Source organism: Centropristis striata, chromosome 5, assembly GCF_030273125.1.
Source record: "Centropristis striata isolate RG_2023a ecotype Rhode Island chromosome 5, C.striata_1.0, whole genome shotgun sequence".
Lineage (NCBI taxonomy): Eukaryota > Metazoa > Chordata > Actinopteri > Perciformes > Serranidae > Centropristis > Centropristis striata.
The window spans coordinates 29,029,231-29,050,916 of record NC_081521.1 but is presented as its reverse complement, the minus strand read 5'-3'; the positions used below and the strand labels follow the sequence as shown (position 1 = coordinate 29,050,916).

The window sequence follows — 21,686 nt, the reverse complement described above, 5'->3', positions numbered from 1 at the left end:
AAATATTTAACAAACAGAACAATAGCATTGATGTAGATATTTTATACTTGTTAATATGTATACACTACTGCTCAAAAGTTTGGGTCACTTAGAAATGTCCTTATTTTTGAAAGAAAAGCACATTTTTCAAAAATTAAAATAACAGACAAACAGTCTAGACATTGTTAATGTGGTAAATGACTTTTAAAGCTGGAAAATTGTCAGCAACCATCACTCCTGTGTTCCAGTGGCACATTGTGTTAATCCACATTTATAGTGTTGAAAGGCTCGTTGATCATTAAAACACCTGATCATTATGTTAGCACAGCTGGAAACTGTTTTGTGCTGATTTGGGAAGCAATTAAATGATCCTTCCTCAGGCTGGTTGAGTATCTAGAGGTAAAGTTGGAGATTTGTACAGGTTAAAATGATTATTTCTGCCCTTGTCAATGTCTTTACTATATTTTTTATTTGTTTTGTAACTCATTTCATGAATAAAACAGTTTTTGTCATGGAAAACAACACATACATTTTTTGTTGACCTCAAACTTTTGAGTGGTAGTTACAGGTGCATCTCAATAAATTAGAATATCACAGAAAAGTTTATTTATGTCAGTCATTAAATTCAAAAGTAGAAATAACACATTATATAGATCCATTACACACAGAATTAAACAGTTCATTAATTTATTTAATTTCTTCTAATTATAATGATGATGGCTTACATTTAATGAAGACTTAAAATTCAGTGTCTCAAAAAATTGAATATTACAAAAGACCAATTTTAAAAAGTATGTTTAATGTGGAAATGTTGGCCTCTGAAAAGTATGTCCATCTATATACACTTGATACTTGCTTGGAGCTATTTGAATTGAACTACTGCAAATGGACTTTTCCATGATATTCTAATTTATTGAGATGCACCTGTATATATTTATATACATGCAAAGGAGAAGCGATTCTGCACAGATCTCTCTGCCGGTGTCTGCACTGTCTCTAAAGCCGAGTCCAGCCGCTCCACAGTGGAAACTCATTTCTGCCGCTTGTATTTACAGGCTCCTTCTTCCAGTCACCCAAAGACCATGACCATAGATGAGGTTGGGAACATAGATGGACTGGTAAATCAAGAGATTTGCCTGCTGGCAAAAATTCTTGTACAATGCTCGCATCACTGCTGGTGCCGCATCAAACAAAAAGATACTTTGCTTGGGACAGTAACTCATTCCCACCTTGAAGAACCAATCCACCCTCTCAGAGTTGAAGGTACTGATTTTATATGTGATTCTAGTTTAATACAGCCTTTCATTTTTGATTACATAAACTGGATTGATTTGGATCTGTTGATAGAGTCCCTGAAGCTCAAAACTTCAAAAGCAGTTGCAGATGGTTCTATTTTGTGAGTAATTAATTCTTGCTGGAACATAAATCTTCCCTCACACTCCCTGTACATGTCAAAAAAATCACACAAACAGAACACAAACAATCATTTATCTAGGTATGAAACATGTTGGCTGCTGGTCAGGTTTCACTTAAAATGTGTCCCTTCCTCAGTGGCAGCCATCCTCTCACATATGAGCCAGAGTGTGCTGCTGATCCAAAGAGGACGCTGCCACCTGAAGGACGCCCAGCCAGCGTCAGTGTTAGATTGTCTGTAGGACAAACCTTGAGGGTACAGCCAGCTACAGTATGAAGATAATAGAAACCATAAACCACTCTGGCAAGCACAACAACCCTAACTGCCAACTCACACACTCAGCTACAATCAATCACTTAATCGATGAAACAATAGCCGAACAAAGGACCTCACTATTGGAGGTATCATCATAAAGATCTACGCTGAAAAGTAAATGGTCTTGATTTCACCCTACCAACCGCACATTAGTGTAAAACAAGTCGCGCACAAAAATGACACTTGCCATGAAGAAGTCAACATAGCTCGCAACCTTGCAGGTCAAGAAAAAAGTGGCAAAACGATAAGAAGAAAATCTGTTAACCTCCATGTCCTTGTCATCAGTTTTTCATGCAGTTTACTTTCTGCTGTCTTTTTTTGATAATTAATACATGTCAGGGGTCCCCCTCCAATGATGGCGTATTAGGGCCAAGTGTGAAAAAAAAAAATTTAAAATACGGACCCATCGTAAATTTTGGCAAATCTAGGAGAAAAAAACTTGCAGATTTATGAGATTAAAAGTGGCAAATCTAGGAGAAAAAACTTGCATAAAAAAAAAAAACTGGCATAGATCTGTCCATTGCGTTGTAGTTGATGATGCAGAAAATTTCACATTTCACCCAAATTAGTATGGTATTTTCTTCTGAATAGGCAGAATTCACGGCAATGTCTCTTCAAAGTCCGGATACTTGGTGATTCTGGGCTAAAACCACGAGTATTTCCTTATTGCGAAATCCCATTGCAAAGTATAATTTGAAAGTCTCTCCCTGCAGACGTAGTACACGACATGCAGCAGCTTCTTTGCTGATGTAGTTTCTTGAAAAACAAACTGACAAACCAGCTTATTTTCTCATAGATCTGTTACATTTTTCTCCTAGATTTGATACTTTTTGTGGTTCACTTCTTTGTTTTTTTCGTTAACTTGTTAACTTGTATCCGTCAGCATCTAACACAATGTTAGTGGGTGTGAAAAAATGAAATGCTACATTGTTACAGTGCATTTTCACACTCTGGCTTTGAAGTTGTGATTCTAATCTAGTTTGCCTGGCATACGTTTGAAGTGCACAGACATCTCCCCCCTTCAGTACAGAAGCGACAAATCTTGCACAGATACGAAAATACATTTTCAGTGGAAGGGGACTGTAAGAAACATTATTTTTAATGTGTCTTTAAAGGCTCCCTGGATTTCTGCCATATGATTTTGATACCAAAACCCTCTGAAACCTGATTCTCCACTGTTGCCTGGTCTCCTATGAGTCTGGAGCCACACACACCCACACACACACCCACACATAAACACACACACACACAGCGTGCCAGTGCTGCAGAGCTACAGCAACAAGCTTTTCACTGCACCAAACAAACAAAGCTGCAATCATGATGCAGAGCTGACTGATGCAACACCTCAAGAAACACTGACAGTTTCATGCAGGTTTAAAAAAAAAAAAGTCACTATGGATTTTATGCATGTATTTACTTCTACAACAAATATCACCTGCCTGTATTGCAGTATGCTCTTTTAAATTTATTCTGTTCTATTAAATTCTATTTTACGGTTCTGATTTTGATTTTTATACTTTTTGCAAATAGAAAATACCTCGATATTTTTAATTCACCTATTGTTCTTCAGTTTGGTTGAATAAACCTATTCTCAAAGAGGCTTATGAGCTTCTTGAGGCAGATTTGGAAAAAGTTTGATAAATTTAAGGTGTTTAGTAAAAGCAGAAAAACTCCAAGTCATGTTGGAGATAGACATCAACTTATTTTCATTAAGAAAACAAATGTCTAATCTCTCAGGAAACACAGACAGGTATATCAGTCTTATAGAAAGGAAACTTACGGTAGAATGAACTCTTGAACGTTGTTGATTAGCTGTTTCCCCACCATGATGATGAAGAGTTGCTCAGCCAGTTCAATAAGGCAACCACCAGGACCGCACTGCAACAGAGCAAGAAGCCAGAAACATAAGACACAGTGGGGTGTCACATGTTTTTACATGCTTATAAAAATAAGGATCTGGAATACTGCTCCCCTTAGTAAATTATAGACTCACGTCTTCATTTCTCATCCCAAACAAGGTCCCGTAATTGGTGGGGTAACCCACAAACCTGCACACACACAGACAGACACAAAGAAGTGAGACGGTTAGAATTTTATTTTGCACAAAATGTTTCTCAGTTAAGATAAGATAAGATATTACTTTATTTATCCCGCAGTGGGGAAATTTAGTTGTCAAAGCAGCTCAAGGTACAGACACATAGATGTAGAAGACAGAATAGGAATATAAAAAATAAGACATATACATATATTCTATACATATTCTCTCTCTCTCTCTCTATATATATATATACATTTATGCCGAAAATGCCAAATATAAGTGAGTCTTATATTTGGCATTTATTATTAATATATATTTTTTGTGTTTGTTTGTTTGTTTTTCCTGAAAGTATTTTGCATTTTACAAATTTGCACATTGGAGGAAATATATTTTAGCATGTTAAATAAGTTGTTACATGAAAATAAGGAGAGTAGTGGAAAAAGGTTTAATTTTACTTCAAATTTATTCTACTGTAACTTTACTTGATAATTTGTGTCAAACTATGTCTCTGCTCCGTGGTGGAGAAGTATGGGAATATTCTACTCTTGTTGGAAAATTGTACAGCACATGTAAAATGTAGATGGAATGTTGATATGTGGAATCAATAAAAAGATAATTAAAAAAAATAAATAAATAAGTTGTTACATGTAGTAGTATGAACATAAATGAATAAATATATTTAAATATATGGAGAGATATACAGAGTATAGCATAAGTGGAAAAGACATATATAATATAGAAAAAATGCAGAAGGCCTAATATAGGCCTAATGCAGAGAGTTGTTTCTGTGTGTCTGTTGTGAATGTCTCACCTTCCTTTAAAGAAAGCCACGTAGAAGGGGGATGAGTAGAAGTTAACAAACTGGAAGATAAACACCTTGAAGATGAAGGCATTGTCGTACTGGGTTTGTGTTCTGTGCATCTCTGTAACAGGGGAAACATGGACACACAGTGTGAAAGACATTAAAGTGAAATTAAAGTAATCATTTCACTGTGAAAGGGATCCAAGGATGAATTAAATGGAATTATACTTTAAAGAAGCAAATGGAGTGAAACTGGCACACTGTAAGCAGTATAAACAATATCAGACAGCCATGAACTTGAGCTGAAGATATTCTGATTGAGTCTCATTTACTCACACTCATCAAGAGCATCACCATCAGATCCGATAATCATTTGAAGGTAGTACAGTCTTGTTTTATACAACTGAGGCTACTCACCAAAATCAAGTTATTTCTCTTCCGACCTGCAGACTGCAGACTTTAATGCTTTTATTTTTTCTAGACTTGATAATTGTAATGCACTTTATTCCGGCATCAGCAAACTTAATATCCACAGACTCCAACTAATAAAAAAATGCTGCTGCCAGGCTTTTAACCCGCACTACAAGGAGTGAGCACATCAAACCAATCCTTGCTGCCCTCCACTGGCTACCTGTGAGTTTTAGAATTTATTTAAAGATTTTACCGTTTGTATTTAAAGCCCTCAATGGTCAGGCTCCTGCTTACATTAGTGACTTACTTATGAGCCTACTAATTATGAGCCTGACCGCTGCCTGAGATCATCCAGTAGGTCCCTACTAGTGGTTCCTTAATCCAGACTAGTCACGAAAGGCGACCGGGCCTCTGCTGTTCGGGCCCCCAAGCTCTGGAACTCCCTGTCTGGAGATCTCAGCCAGGGAGTCAGTGTCATCGTTTAAATCTCTTCTTAAAACTCACTCTTATCGTATTGCCTTTTATTGACCTTTTCCTTCTTTTAGATTGTATTATAAATTGTTTACTTGTTTTATTTATGTGTTCTTAATTGCATTTTGTTTATTGTCAAGCACCTTGTAACTTTTTTTTGAAAGGTGCTATACAAATAAAGTTATTATTATTATTTGAACTGCAAAGGTGATATATTACAACCTCTATCAGCCATAATTTGGCAGCTCTTGGAGAAAAAACACAGATTGTCTAAAAGGGGACGTAGCCTCCAGGTCTGAAAAGTGAAGCAGCTGCAGAAGGCCAGCAGAGGGCGACTCCACTGGTTGCAAAAAGAAGTCAGATTGTATAGAAGTCTGTGAGAAAATAACCCTATTCTCACTTGGAGAATTACCTCAGTAAACATTTGCCTAATGAGTTTATGATCTCAATAGCAAGTTTCAAGTCTTCTTCAATACAGCATGATGTTCACTTAGTAAACTATGATCCCATTTAGGATAAAATAGACGATAAAGCAGGGTATGCTTTAGGGCGGGGCTACCTTGTGATTGACAGGTTGCTACAATGACGATCTGTCAATCAGGAAAGTAGCAATATGTATCCATGTGCATATTTAAATAGCTGTGAACTTGTTGTTGGGTGTTATTCGTGTTTTCATTGTAGAACTTTAACCCTTTAGTGCCATGTACTCAGGAGACTGAACTGAGAGACTATTTTTACTCCAGATGCTGGGGTTAAATCCAAGACAACGTCTGCTCTTTGAGGGGTCTCATCTTTTAGTTAGTGGAGATCCAGTAAGAGGCTGATATCAATATACAGCATTGAGGTTTGAGGTGAGAGAGCATTATTGATTCTTACCCCATTTAGTGAGCTGCTCAGCTAATGCAGTGTAGACCCGGCCCATCAACAGGATAAGGCCAAGACTCACAATACTGCTGGAGATGTTGGCTATAGTCCCTGCCTAACAGACACACACACACACACACACACACACACACACACACACACACACACACACACACACACACACACACACACACAGAGTATAAAGTATGCATGTAGCAATCATTACACTGCTTTTCAATCAAATGCATAATATCAAAAATAGAACAAATTAAATCTACACTGCATGCACTGATATACCTCTGTACGCAGCACGGGGCTTCCGGTGCGGAACATCATCAAGCTGATGATACCGCGGCACATGACCACCGTCACCAGGAAGATCATCACCACACACAGCTGAGAGGAGGAACACAGGGATATTTGGTGCAGAACAGTACAACAACAGCAAAGAATATTCAGAATTTGTTAGTATGTATTTCTTAGAAATTATCCACAGCATGCATTCTTTAAACTCAGCAACCTCGACACTTAGGTATGTGTGTATTTGAGGAAGAGACTTTGTGTCTCTACTGAACACTTGAGTAACATTTTGATATGCTGACCATACACTGACCATCAAATCTGACCATATAAGCTGACCACACTTGACCAGACATACAGTCATGGAAAAAATTATTAATAATGAATTATGGTTTTCTTGATAATAACCAAAATCATTATCAAAAAAACATGGAAACTGGCTAGATATCAGCTCTCAATTTCAACTATTTTGAGGTATTTTTGCTGTTATCATTATATTTGTCCAAACAAATGTACCTTTAGTTGTACCAGGCATTAAATGAGCAATTAATTGAAGAAAACAAGGGTGATTTAATAATTTTTTCCATGACTGTATATTAGGTGCTCAGCCTCTGTCACATTCATTCATTTTCTGTGAGCATGTCAGAAATTAGTCCGATGTTGGGGAAATAAATGTGCATTAAACAATAATTTCTCCACTTGTTCTCTTCCTTTATCAAACCATAAAATCCACATCCTATCAGAATAAAAAAACAACAACAACATCTGAGTGAAATAGTTCTTTGTGAGGTTTTGGAGTTACACTCCATTTATGCAGGTTTTGCCGCCCTCGCTGCTATGTATAATGTGATAAACCGTAGCTGTGTTCCCGTTGTTGCATGCGTTGTTGCTTAAGGCAGAGTATTTCTATCTTTTTACAAGATAGAAAATATATTAGAAACCTTGACAGGACAGGCTTCATTCTCAGTCTTTACTCTTGGTCTGCTACGTGGTCATAGATACTATTCTATTCAGTCTGGTGCCATGGTAGCATTTTCAATTTTAAACCATCATCATTGTCAGGAGAAGGGTTGGGGAAAACTGATCTTCACATATCTGTCCAAGAACAAGTTAATCCTGAGACTGAACACGCGGTGCACGGCTGAGATTATGAGATCGTATCCAGCCCTGTGGGCGAATGACCTGGATTCATTATTAGGGAAAGGTTCAGTTACCACTGAAGGATTCAGTGGAATAAACACAGGTGTGAACCCCACCTCTTTCTTTTCAATATCACAAAAAGACACTGAGACTCTTCACAGAATATGATGATAATGATTGTAAGAATAAGAAAAGGAGAATATGTTCATATTGGATATGGAGTGGAGCAATTAGAAGTCAGCGACATTGACTGTATGATATCTGAGAGTAATGACTGATACAAGAAAAACAATATATTACAGAAGGTAAGAATGTCCTGTTACCCAAAGTACTTCATGTAAAATAATGCTACAGAAAAAAGATGGCACAATATCTGCCTTTAAAACACATTTAAACAGTGTCTCACCATCATAATGATGACCATGGAGCCTGTGAACATGCGGGTGAACCTGGTCTTCTCAGGAAAGTAGGGCTCTTTCACACCAGTCACTGGGTTTTGCTCCATAGTTGGGGCCATGGCTGCAAACTCTGGACGAGGACGCTCCTGAGGGGACACAATGGTAATGACATCAGCATCAATCAACACACTTTCAGCTGCAGACTTCGACTCTAGGGACCCAATGGGTAGGTAGTAGGATCTGCTAAAGGAAGTTAAACAACTCAACTTTGGAGATGCAAAAAGTTAGTGATCACCTCCAACTAAAGGGTGTGCCATATCGTGTCCGTCACAATAATACCGGTATATTTTTCATATGATAAAAAAAATGCATATCGCAATATTGGGAACATTCCTCCTTCTTGACGTAGTGCCGTAAGGGTTTCCATTAATTACCTGGACTGTGGCGGCCCGACATAGTCTCATGTGCCGCGCTAACGTCACACTTCAAGCTACTGAAAGTATATTAATATAGTATATAATTTATACAGACTAAAAAATCATATTTTTTATATATATTTCAGTATTTTTTAATATCGTCAATAATATTGTTATCGCGAAAAATACCCTGAAATGTCGTGATATTCTTTTAGTGCCATATCGCTCACCCGAGTACAATTCCCAAAAAAATACCAATTATGAGTTTTTCTATTGTGCGTTTTTAATACAGGAACGTTTTATATTTGTAAAAACCTTTCCTTGAGCCAAGTAAAGTTTATGGACCAAGCAGGAACTTGATTCAGGATCAGGAGAATCACTACAATTCTCATTGGACTGAAAAGGATTCCATATTTGGCTCCGTATCCAATTGTGATGAAACATCCATGGAAGTGATGCACCTTATGCCCACCCAATCTCAAAGATCTCCATTTCATTCTCCTTGGTGGCACCTATGGTAATAAGTGGTGATTGTAGGTGTGTTCTTGTATCTCACTTTCAATTATACTTGTTTTCTGAAGTTTCCTTGTCATCACTCTTTTCTTTGTTTGTTCAACTGTAGTAACTGTTTACTTGCAACTCTGGCAGACTCTGAGAAAAAAAATGATGCAGCTTCACACACAAGTGAGATGAAGAGCGGTCTGTTGGGTTGGCTCTGACAGACCAACCACTGCTGGGTGATGAAAAACTTTTAGTTTTTCCTGGGAATGTTGCCAGTTTGTAACACTGAATATGTAAGAGACTTTATCAGGGGGCCATTGACTTAATCACTAAGATTGTTACTTTCTGTAGATGTAGATGGATTGTGTTGGGATTACTAGCCCCTTAATAATAAATAATAATAAATCTGATTTATATAGAGCTTTTAAAGGTACTCAAGTTCACTTTACACAAGAGATAAATAGAGATACAAAATACAGAGAACAGACACAGAAATTACAGTTTATGAGTTCCGGTTTGGCGGTGTGAGTCAGGTCCTGTAAGCTCTCTTAAAAAAGGGTTTTGAGTTGAGTTTTGAAGGAGTGGAGTGAGTCTGAACTGTGGATACTTGGAAGGAGGGAGTTCCAGAGGGTTGGGGCAGCGGTGGCAAAGGCTCTGTCACATCCTTAAGACCTAACTGAAACTAAAAGTAAGCAAGAAAAGAAGGATTGTAAAACCTCTTCTTCATGGAAGTCCATGCAGTCCCAGTGATGAGCCAGGGTGGCCATCTTTCGCTTCCAGTACTCCAGGAAGGTCACGGCCCAGAAGGACATGAACACACTGAAGAGGACTGTACCTGGGTGGTCGAATAAGTAGCCCAACTGCAACGCAGAAGGTACATCACCTTTAAGCCTTTTTGCGTTATTATTAAAATGAATTAATATTTATTAATAATAATTAATAATTCATATTTGATGGTGCAAAACTTCATTACCTTGGCCATGGTGCAGATATCAGACATGTTCCAGGCCTTGCATGTGTTGCAGAGAGGACACATCAGATAACTAGATCCACTGTTACAGATGTCCTTACTGTGGACACACAAAGACACAGATTAGTTAAAACTAGAGGTGGGAATCAACAGAGGCCCCACGATACGACTTTATCCCGATACTTGAATCACAATACAATATTGCAATATCCAATCCAATCCACTGTATATATATATATAGCACAATTTTATCAAATACAAGGTTTCCAAAGTGCTGCACAACAATAAATAGATAACACAATAAAAGCACAATAAAAAAGAGATGAAGTAAACAATAGAAAAATAAAATACAATAAGATAAAATAAAATAAAATAGAATAAAATAAAATAAATAAAATGCACTGCCTGCACAAACTAAAATATGCATTATATACAAAAAAATATAAAATAATAAAATCAACAAAGAGAAAGAGTTGGGTTTTAAGAAAATAAAAAAGATATGGTGAGTATTGCGATCCAATATATTGTGATTAAACTGTTCAATCAAGAATTGTTTTGTCAAATAAGAGAAAATTCTCAGTCTGTTCATCTCACTTCAGTCTTTTTATTTCTCCACAATGAGAGTCAAACCCACAGACTGACCAACAAAGTATTCAGTCAAACTGAACTGAACTGATATCAAACGTGTATGGGAGACAACAACTGCAGCATTTCCTCAAACTTTCCTCAACTTTAAACTTCACTTCTCATGGTGCCTATAGATTCCTTAGATCTTCTAGTTTCATATGATACCAGTATCTCTAGTATATTCCTAAAAGTGAGCCCGCAATGGCCTCCGGAAAAAAACGTTGAAAGGTTAAATATCGATATTTGGCGGCCAAGAATCAATATAATATTGCCACGCAAAATATCGTGATACTATGCTGTATCCATTTTTCCCCCACCTCTGGCTAAAACAGAGAAAACACATTTCAAAGCTTTCAAACCAGGGCTGAATTTTCAGATTTTGATGTATCAGGTGGCTGAACACTTTTGGCAGAAACTAAAGTCTTTGTTATCAGTGTGAGGGCTAAGAGATTGGGTGAATTAACTGTAATGTATTGTGCCTTCACACAAACCCAGGGTATATTGATCGAGTGAGGAAATAGAACAGATGGAAGGTGTTGAAAGCAGTCTCCCAGCCTGCTGCCTGCCAGGGAGTGGAGCTACTTCACTTACTGCAGTTATCTAGCGAGTTACTGAAACCATGACTACAAATGCTGCACAAATAAATCCCACAGAGAGACGTCTACGTTCTTTATTTATGTAATGGGGAGATTATTCGGCACTAATTGTCCATTAACACTGCAGATGGCTGCAGTTTGTTGCTGCAGACTGCTCTCCATCCGTTCTCCACTAATCAATGGTTTTAATCTATAGTGTGAACTAATGAACTTCATGAATCTGAGACGTTTGGTTGTTTCCCATCCTGAGATATCGACTTGTCTTCCATTCTCTCTAACTTCCTTGTTTCTCTATAGCAGCGTGCATTTTTACTGCCACTAAAACCAACAGGATGCTGTCGAAAGAGAATAGCAATCATAGCAGTTGACGTGACAACATGAGGGTATAAACAATCTATATTACACTCACTAACTAACTGAGAAAGGATTCCATCATGCTGTGTAGGTAAATTAGAGCCCACTGTGATGATAAATAATAAATAAGAAACTGGGCACAGACATACCCCGTGTGAATTGAATAATTTGGGGGGTTGTTTTTAGGCAGAACAGCCTGCTCTTTGATGCTTTGGTGTATTTGAGTCTCAAACTGTGCTGCTCTACATAACTTAGAAAGGGGGAGGTCACCAAATGATTGTGGAACAAAAAACAATATAACATCTTAACTACTAACTATTTTAGACTGGGTAATGATTTTTAGATTACAGTGTGAACTTGGTAGCATTTATGTGTTATATTTAGTGCTTCAATTGTAAATCAGAAGATCCAGGAAGACAGAGAGGCTGCAGTGTACAACGTCTTAAATAAACAAACATTTATATTTAATAATCAGAACATTATTAATGCTACAAGAGTCTATACATGCATGATGGTATTAGAAGCTGGCAACCTCACCGTGGCAAGACCCCAGTCCCTGGGCCCAGTTTTATGTCCGTCATCATAACCAAAGAAGTAAATTAACTGGCCAGACTCAAACTCCATTATCAGGACTTCACACCCAAGCAGTTGACAGGAAAGCAAATCACATTACAAAAGATCCCACTCGCCCCCTGCACAAATCTTTCCAGTTAATTCCAGCGGGCCGCCGTTATAGAGTCCCCTAGCCAAGAAAACCACTTCTAAAAACTCCTTCATTCCCACTGCCATAACTATCTTAAATAAAAGGTGATGTTCCACATACACACATACACACGTTGCTGCTTTGTACATATAGTATATTGTAATTTTTTGTCCTGCGTCAATTAACTTCATGAGGTATTTTTATTCTGTTTTTTAGGAACACATGTTGTATTGTATTACATGTCTATTGTCCGAGTTTGCTTTTTGCACTGGATGTTGTTATATGTGAGCCACGTCTAGGACAATTTACTGTCATGACAGACAAGAAAATTTTCAGACTTTGATTGTGATTCTGATGAAACTTCATAAAGGCTTTTTCATGTTTGTGATAAGTGTCATGTCACAGTTATGACAGAGTCAGAGTCAAGTCTTAATAAAGTGTGACTGGCTATAGCAGCTGACTATACTGGATTAAGCCAGGGTGTATTGTATTGCTTAAGAGGCCAAATTTTAATTTGTAGGAGCATGTTTGTGTAATTCCTTTTTTTTCAAAAGTTTAGGTTTAAGATGTATCCTTTATTAATCCCACAATGGGGAAATCCAACCTCTCCATTTAACCCATCCTTTTTAAACACACAGGTGAACACAACATGCAAGGAGCAGTGGGCTGCACAATACTGTGCCCAGGGAGCTGCGTGGGGCGGTTATGTGCCTTGCTCAAGGGTACTTCAATCCTTGACCTGTCAGTCCTGGGATTCGGATCAGCGACCCTCCAGTTACAAGCCCAATTCCTAACCTCTAGGCCAAATACTGCCCAGATAGTCTCATTTTAATTTAAATATCACAATTCAGCAGAATCATCACCACAAATACCACAACGGTACTAATACGGTACTAGTCTGATTTCAGTCTGCCATTTCAGATCGAATTCTGCTTCCCCTTCGGCTTTTCTGCGGTCCATTATTTGAAGGAACCGTCACTGCATCCGGGGCTCAGATATGATTGTGACTGCTTTGAAGAAAGACAAGCTGGAGTGTCACCCTCAAATGATATATAGATGCAGCTAGACCTTTCTCCAGCGCTTCCACAGCACTATGGGGGTCTGGCTATGCAAGACTAATACAGTTCTACGAGTACTAATAACATAGCATACAAATAATTACATAATGGCTGAAAAACTGGTGGATTTCCCCTCTTAAGTTGCATTTCCACTGCATGTTATATTACGGCTCTACTTAAATTGATTTGCTCTTTATGGTTTAGGAGCTCCTCAGTCGAGGTTTCCAAACGAGCTGAGCCAACACTAGAAGGTGGAGTTAAAACACTTAAAACACTGCAGACCACTAATTGGTCACAGAAAATCATCACGACCAAGAAACAGGACATCCTGCTCAAAACCACGATTTTTAAATGGCCATCACCATCAATAGCTACCGCAATTTTCTTTCTCCACTCACCCCATATTGTAAACTACACCTTACACTGTATTACAATATACTGTACAGCTGACTAAGTGCAGTCGTTCTTCTGTTTGCTTGCAGGTGGAAAGATTCAGTGAGTGTCGCGGCAGGAGAAGGAACCGTGCCAAAAGTGAGTCATCAAGAGTTGAGAAGAGCTTTGACCAATATATCAACTACATCAACTTAATGTTCATCTCCACATTGCTTTTCTCATTTATTTTCAGTCATGCAACTAAACATTTATGTTGGTATTCATTTCATGCCCCTCACCTAATGTAAAGTGCCCGTGGGTTTTTTGAAAGGTGCTATATAAATGTAGGTTATTATTACTATTCAAAGTTGACTTTTATAACAGTTGAAATTGTCAATATAAGAATATGAAAAAAATATAATTCTACAACATTATAAATTAAAAAATTCCAGCAACAGTAACCATCCATTTTTCTGTCAAAATGTTCTTAAGAAATAAATTCAGGTATTTTCCAAAATTAAAGGGACACTTATTTTACACATGATGTTATCGGGGTTATCTTGGCTTTTTAAATGGAGTGCCTGTGTTACAATTAGGGATTCACGGTCCTATTTAAATGATCGATAGCATGCAGTCTAACACAACTATACAATCCACATTGCTTTTCTCATTTATTTTGAGTTATGCAATTAAACATTAATGTCTGTGTAGAGTGTGGACTCACGCTGGTGTGTTGCTACCCATGGACATGACTCCAGACACAAAGACCATGGTTCCAACCAGAGCCGCCGGCAGCAGCCAGGCTGTGTAGAAACCTGCAGAGACACAAAGCTCCATTAGGCTGCAGCTCTCAGCTGATGCAGGGATGTGCAATTACACTGCTGTTTGATGCTGGAATGTCCTAATGAAGAGGTCGGATTGGCGTCGCAGAAGAGCTACTTCTAAAGCTGAGGATGGTGGTTTTATTGTCTCAAGCTTTTTCTTACATTTTCTGTTGATAATGTGCAATGACGATGCTACACTCTTTGATCAGACATAACGGACATAATGGATTTTACTTCTCATGCCAAATACCCATGTAACAAAAGTTTTATACGTAACTAGGGATGGGTATTTGGAAGAAACCTGCCAACTCGAGCATCTGTAACGTTAGCGATTAAGATCAATTAATAGATTAATTGCTATGTTTTTATACATGTATAAAAACATGCAAGTATAAAAACATCCATACGTGGGCCAAATAAAAGATATTTATATACAGTACTATGCAAAAGCCTTGAGAACGAACACTTTTATTTTGAAAGGATGAAAAGACACTTTCTGTGGATTGTAAAACTAACTCAAGTGAGATGATACTGTAAAGTCAGTAATGTCAAGGAGTTTAATGTTTAAGCCCCTGAAGAGGCATGAGGTTAGTTTTCACAGTAATATTGCATATTTAAATGTGTTTTGTGTTTAAATAAATTTTGGATAAAACTAAACCTAATAATTCATGCTAGCAAGATTTGATACAGTAAGCTAGTTTTGCCCAAATGAATACTCTATTTCTATGTGTTTCACAATTGTAATTGCAACTTTCAGTTTGCAAACTGTAGCTTTATCCAACTTAATTTTCAGCTCATTGGCTTATTGACGTACGCCCGCAGAACTGAACGCTCGGCCGTGTTTCAGTTCAGTGAGTACTGATACGCAGTCATAGATAAAATTAAAATTAAAAAAAATGCACAGATCGATTATAAATTCCATGTCATTGACCAAATTCTTAATGGACATTAATCAACCATCAATTAATTATTCCCATCCCTATACGTAACTGAGGCATCTTTATGACAAGTGAGAAAACTTCCTAAGCTGATGAGGACCATGGGATGCATCATTTCAAGGCACAGAATCTTAAATGTCTGGATAAGAGTTTATATTTACCCAGCCAGGCAAAGTAGAGTGCGATCTTCTCTCCAAAGTACTCTCTGATGTGGTCCAGTGGTTGGTACTTGTACCATTTGCACCAGCGTGCCCAGTAGTGGTAGAGAATCTGCCTCTGGTTCAGCTCGTCAGGACGGATCTCATACTTTGGAAGCTGGAAGGGGCCCTGTGGAATAAAAAAACGTTGATTAGAGAGGGAAAACAGCACAAGCTTTACATCTAATTAAAGAAAAGGTTAATGACATCAGACCTCATGCAGGGGGAAAGCTGCTGTGTAAACCCCTTCATTCACCAGCCGGTCCACACCAACCTCAGCCCTCTTCCTTTTGCCATACACAGTCCTGGCAAGAATCTCATACACCTGAAAAAATACACAAACTCCCATTACACAAGAGAATAATTTCATTGAGAATATGCACAATAGAGACATCTCTGGTACTCACAACACGGTGTCTCTGTGTATTAGTGAAGTAGCTTTCATGGTTGTCACAGTCAAGGAACCTGAAGAGGGACATTCATTCAGCCAAAATATAATGTGAACCAATTCTTTTATTTACTAGAGGTGTGAATCAGCAGAATATTTTGTGATTTTAACTGTTTAACTGCATTTTGTGTCCACATTATAAATTCAATCGAATCTGCTATGTGACCCAGTATGCACGTTGCTTGAGATATCAAATGGCTTTATTGTTGATAAATGTGAGAAGAAATTGTGCAAAATGTTAACTTTCTGTGCTAGAAAATGTATTCTCTTAAACTAGATAACAGATAAAGCTCCCTCTAGAACACAATGGCATAATGCTATAATAGAATATATATATCTTGACTATCTGACATGTATGTTGCATGATAAAAATGACATCTTTCATATAATATGGGATCCTTTTATGTTATACATTGGTATGAATATTTCAACCATATTTTCATGAGGATTTACATAGGACTGGAACATGTGGGGTGCTTAACTGTCATTTATTTTTGTATCTATATAATTTCTGAATCATCTGTCGGTATGTATTTTTCTTTGTGTCTGTGAGCCGAGTTGTAGTATAGTATAGCCCAGTGTGGGTTTTTTTTTTTTTTGTGTGTTTTATTTGTTCTTTGTGTTTGTTTGTTTTCACTGTGTGCTGTGAAAATCTATAAACATATTGTTAAAAAAAATATATAAGAGAAAATTCTCAGTCTATTCATCTCACTTCAGTCTTTTTATTTCTCCACAATGAGAGTCAAACCCACAGACTGACCAACAAAGTATTCAGTTAAACTGAACTTAACTGATATCAAACATGTATGGACGACAACAACTGCAGCATTTTCTCAAACTTTCCTCAACCTCAAAATTTTTGAATGAAACATGAAAAAAAAGCCTAACTTTGCAGTGTTATTTCGACAACTTCCCGACACGATATCCTGTCCTATAGACTCCTTAAATCTTCTCGTTTCACATGATACCAGTATCTCCATTATATTCCTAAAAGTGAACCTGCTACGGCCTCCGGAAAAACAGTGAAAGTACTGACGGCTCACCAGATGTTGGAACGCTAAATATCGGTACTTGGCGGCCATGAATCGATGTAATATTGCCACGCAAAATATCGCAATACTGTGCTGTATCAATTTTTCCCACCACCTCTATTATTCACCAGTGTGAAACAGAACTCACCGGTTCATCTTTGACTTGCGAAAGGCACATGTGTAATAGTCCAGCGGCCTGTTTGGCACAGACTCCCTCATTACGTTTGGTATGCATAGTCTTTCCATCACCCGAGCAGATGTGTTTAAGTCCAGATTTGGTTGCGCCTGGAAGCCAAACACACATTCAGTATGAATATTTTATCCTTCTTCTCTCTATACAGCTGCAGTCTTTAACATTTTAATTCATTCGGTGACACCTGAGGTTAACTTTAAATACATTTTACTGGTAAAAGTCCCAGAGTTTTGTTAGAAATATTTGACATCAACAACTGGGGGCAGCAAACACACCTTCAGCAGCTGCTACGTCAGTAATGCAACCGAAGAATGAAAATGTGTATTGTTGACAACACAGACAAACAAACGGTGGGCTAAGAGGATATAAGCTGCCTTCTAAATTGCATACTTTTTAATTTTAGTACAAGCTGCGGCTGCCTTTACAAAGTATTAAACCCAAGTGATTAAGGTCAAGATAGCTCATTGGTCAGGGGCAAATTCATTTACTCAAGTACTGTACTTACTTAAATACTTGTACTTTACTTGAGTATTTCTATTTTATGTCATTTTATACTTCTACTCCACTAAATTTTGAGGCAAATATTGTACTTCTTACTACATTTAGCTGCCAGCTTTAGTTCCTTTTTAGGTCAAGATTAAACATGAAAAACATAATCAATTTAAATTGATTAGACTTTTTTCAAATTAAACTAAATTAAATGAATTATATATAAAACAATCTGAATGGGTACATTCTGCATAACAAGTACTTTTACTTTTGATACTTTATGTACATTTTGATGCTGATACTTTTGTACCCATAGTACTTTGATTTAAGTAGGGGATCTGAATACTTTTCCCACCACTGGTCAGGGATGCTCAAATTGCAAGTCATGCCAAGAAAAACAGTGTGATTCATAATAACACCAAAAGTGAAGCTGAGGCTAATGTGAATGTTATTAGTTTTGTATGCTTTTGTTTAGAAACCTGGACAAATATGTGTACCCGACACTGAATATTCCAAAATCCAAAACTGGATGATGATTTCAATGGTGCAATAGGAGAAGTCAAGGGATCACTGATGTCACGACATAGAACACCCTTGTTTTTTCTAATTTCTTGTTCATTTTAATGCCTCGTACAACTAAAGGTACATTAGTTTGGACAAATATAATGATAACAATAACAATAGCTCATAATGCACAAAATTCTATGGCGATCCATCATGTACATATTGAAAGATTTCACAGGTTAAGTTAAAAATTTAGGATGGACATCAACAGTTGAGATATTTCAGTCTGGACTGACCTATGGACCAACTGACAGTGCCATCCATAAAGACTTTAAGGATTATAGTTTCAAATCAGATGTATCTGACTCTAAAGAGCTGCACTAACCTGCAGTGGAGCTCTCAGACATAGTTCTTCTGCATAATACACCATCACATCCCAAGGAGCGCTGAGTTTCAGGAAATGTACTGTCTTCTTTTCATTTGCTGTTTCCTCCTGAAGAGAAGAGAGGCAATAATTGTTAAAGGAAGTCAACAAAATGGATAAGAAGAATAATCTGACCCACAGAACCTTTTCCATGAGCAAGCCAGCACTCTCCAGATTCTGAACGAACTTCTCCCTCCACTGTGCCAGCTGTGCCCTCCTGCGTTCAGACCTGCTGTTCTCAGGGGGCGCCGCCGCTTCGCCCTCCTCACCGCTCACCTCGCTCTTCCCCTTCCCTCGCCGTTTCCTCCGGGAGCGAACCTCCCACACCAGCACAAAGTCTAACCATAAAAAGGATAAATGTGTGAGTGACTTGGCCATCCATCACTGAGCTTGTGACAGCTAATACAGCTCAAACTGCTGATGCTACATACCGATTTTAGTTCTTCCATCTCTGAAGTAATTCCCCTGCTGTGGAACTGGCTGCTCACTTCTTGTATTACAGTGCATATAAATGGGATCATCACCATCCAAACCCTCATCAGCAGCTGCGGCTGAAAGCTAAAAGCATTCAGGTGAGTTATTATCAAAAATCAGGTAAAGAATACTGGCAAAAACATTTTCCACTCACTCCTCTGCATGTAAATCCTTTTATTTCTGTAAATGGACAGTTCATTTGCTCTTGATGAGGTTTAACCCATGAGCTCTGTGCCATTACTCAGCACCATAAAAGCCTCCACTTTGCAATAACGAAGGAAGGAAGATGAGATGGAAAACGACCACTGAGCATTTTTACAGTATAATTGAGACCAATTTTTCAGAGCAGTAAAGTCGTGTTTCACAACATCACATTTTAGATTTTTCCAGTGATGTGCAGCACCTCGTACCATATTGCACTCCTGTTGGTCTCAGATGCACTGCAACATCTCAGAGGAGTCAGTGAGGTGTGAAGGGATGAGCAAAGCAGCAGGGATACGGCTGCTGTTATTTCATCATATCTGTGTGATTCCAGGGAAAAATACTGCAGCGTTATAGGAGAAAAAGTAGAAAGTGCTTACATATCTTGGCGGGATGTAGCTCCCATTCTGCAGACTCCCATAGCTGTCTGTGGTTTGTGCTTCACCCTCATAGCCCATATCCAGGAGAACCTCTCTGTCTCCCTTCAGCAGCTCTGAGCCCTTCCTCAACATGATGAGGATCCTGTGGCTGGACACATATACTGAACAGTCACATGAAATTGTACTGTAGAAGAAATCTGTGCTTATTACTGAAGTAATAAATGGATATAAACTACACACATGCTTTAAAGAAAGATAATGAAGAGTGGGTGAAACTGTACCTTTGCTGTGGTGGATATTGGTCTGCTGCTGCTGCTACTGCTGAAGTCTGGATTTGCAGCAATCTGTGCTTCCCCTGTCCTCTCCCTCTTCTCTATCTCTGCATCCGTCAAGCTCCTCCGCTCCACTGCTAGATTGCTGTGGAAATACCGTAATGGACCTAACACGCAGGGCAGCAGCCGACACCTCGCTGCATTTCAGCAGAGGAAATGCACATCAGGCAGAGCGCACATCCCCACTTCATAAATAATGGAAAAGGCAGTGAGGGGCGGAGAATAGGAGAATAAAGTCTCTATATCATGCTCCTTATGCAGGATATAACACATGTGGGGGGAAATCTCCTCTTTGATGTTAATGGTTATTCCCTCATCCGTACAAGCTGTTTCACACAATTATTTTAATTTATTTGGAAATGTACACACAATTAGCATAAATTATTAACTAGCACTGGATGAAAAGCTCCACCCCTGTCTGTTTTATTTCCTGTTGTACGTCATCGCAGGCACATGGTTGTGAACGTCTTCAAATGCTGTTGGATAATATTCAAAGATCCTCTAATTTGACAACCTCCATTTGCATCAGCAAAAAAGGTGACATCATTTCCCCCCCAACACACCTCTGTTTCAGGTGACTGCATCGCTGCAGTAAAATAGAACTATAAAGAGGAGGAAAAGGGAGACAAGAGGGAGGACGCATGAAAGTGTAGGCTAACACAGTGTGAGGTATTAAAGTTGCATTAGAGCAGAGTAAATGAGGTTGTGGAAGTGCCAGTTAATGCGTAGAAATACAGTGTGCTGTCAGGGTAATTAAAAAGTCCCAGAAGAGTCCTCAGCAAAACAGCATTACATTAATAAGCTATGAACAATTAAGGGATGGATTTTCCAACAACTGCACAATTAGTCAGTCTACAGATTTATTTGACATGACTCCTATCTTAAAAAACTGGTGGATTGCCGCTCTTAAGTTGCATTTCCACTGCATGTTACATTACAGCTCTTCTCAAATCGACTTGCTCTTTTTGGTTTGGGAGCTCCTCAGTTGAGGTTTCCAAATGAGCTGAGCCAATACTAGAGGGTGGAGTTAAAACACTTAAAACACTGCAGACCACTGATTGGTCACAGAAAATCATCACAGCCAAGAAACGGGACATCCTGCTGAAAACCACGATTTTTAAATGGCCACGCCACCATCAACAGCTGCCGCAATTTTCTTTCTCCACTCATCCGGATTGTAAACTACAGCTTACACTATGCTGTACTGTACAGTTGACAAAGTGCAGTCAATCTTCTGTTTGCTTGCAAGTGGAAAGATTTAGTGAGTGTCCTGGCAGGAGAAGGGCAGAGCTTTGACCAATATATCAACTAAATCAACTTAATGCTCACCTCCACATTGCTTTTCTCATTTATTTTGAGTTATGCATTAAACATTAATGTCTGTGTTTATTTAATGCCCCTCACTTTATGTAAAGCAAACTTGTGTATTTTGAAAGGCTATTATTCAAAGTTGACTATTATAGAAGCTGAAATTGTCAATATTAGAATATTCATTAATTCATTATCCTTAACCGCTTATTGC

General features: G+C 38.2%; 1 protein-coding gene across 1 annotated transcript in view; it reads right to left on the bottom strand.

Annotated features, from left to right (window-relative positions):
• Positions 1-20,202, bottom strand: part of ano11 (anoctamin 11) — a 29,511-nt gene extending 9,309 nt beyond the window's left edge. Inside the window, exons 1-18 of the mRNA XM_059333112.1 lie at positions 20,114-20,202; positions 19,833-19,980; positions 19,209-19,335; positions 18,922-19,115; positions 18,739-18,846; positions 17,316-17,452; positions 16,096-16,153; positions 15,903-16,013; positions 15,653-15,818; positions 14,454-14,544; positions 10,023-10,119; positions 9,766-9,909; positions 8,141-8,278; positions 6,592-6,690; positions 6,307-6,409; positions 4,558-4,669; positions 3,702-3,756; positions 3,489-3,586 (exon numbers count right to left, since the gene is read on the bottom strand). Coding sequence (XP_059189095.1) covers positions 3,489-3,586; positions 3,702-3,756; positions 4,558-4,669; positions 6,307-6,409; positions 6,592-6,690; positions 8,141-8,278; positions 9,766-9,909; positions 10,023-10,119; positions 14,454-14,544; positions 15,653-15,818; positions 15,903-16,013; positions 16,096-16,153; positions 17,316-17,452; positions 18,739-18,846; positions 18,922-19,115; positions 19,209-19,335; positions 19,833-19,964 — 1,970 coding nt within the window. The 5' untranslated portion in view covers positions 19,965-19,980; positions 20,114-20,202. The remainder of the gene's footprint in view (positions 1-3,488; positions 3,587-3,701; positions 3,757-4,557; positions 4,670-6,306; positions 6,410-6,591; positions 6,691-8,140; positions 8,279-9,765; positions 9,910-10,022; positions 10,120-14,453; positions 14,545-15,652; positions 15,819-15,902; positions 16,014-16,095; positions 16,154-17,315; positions 17,453-18,738; positions 18,847-18,921; positions 19,116-19,208; positions 19,336-19,832; positions 19,981-20,113) is intronic.
• Between the last annotated feature and the right edge of the window lie 1,484 nt (positions 20,203-21,686).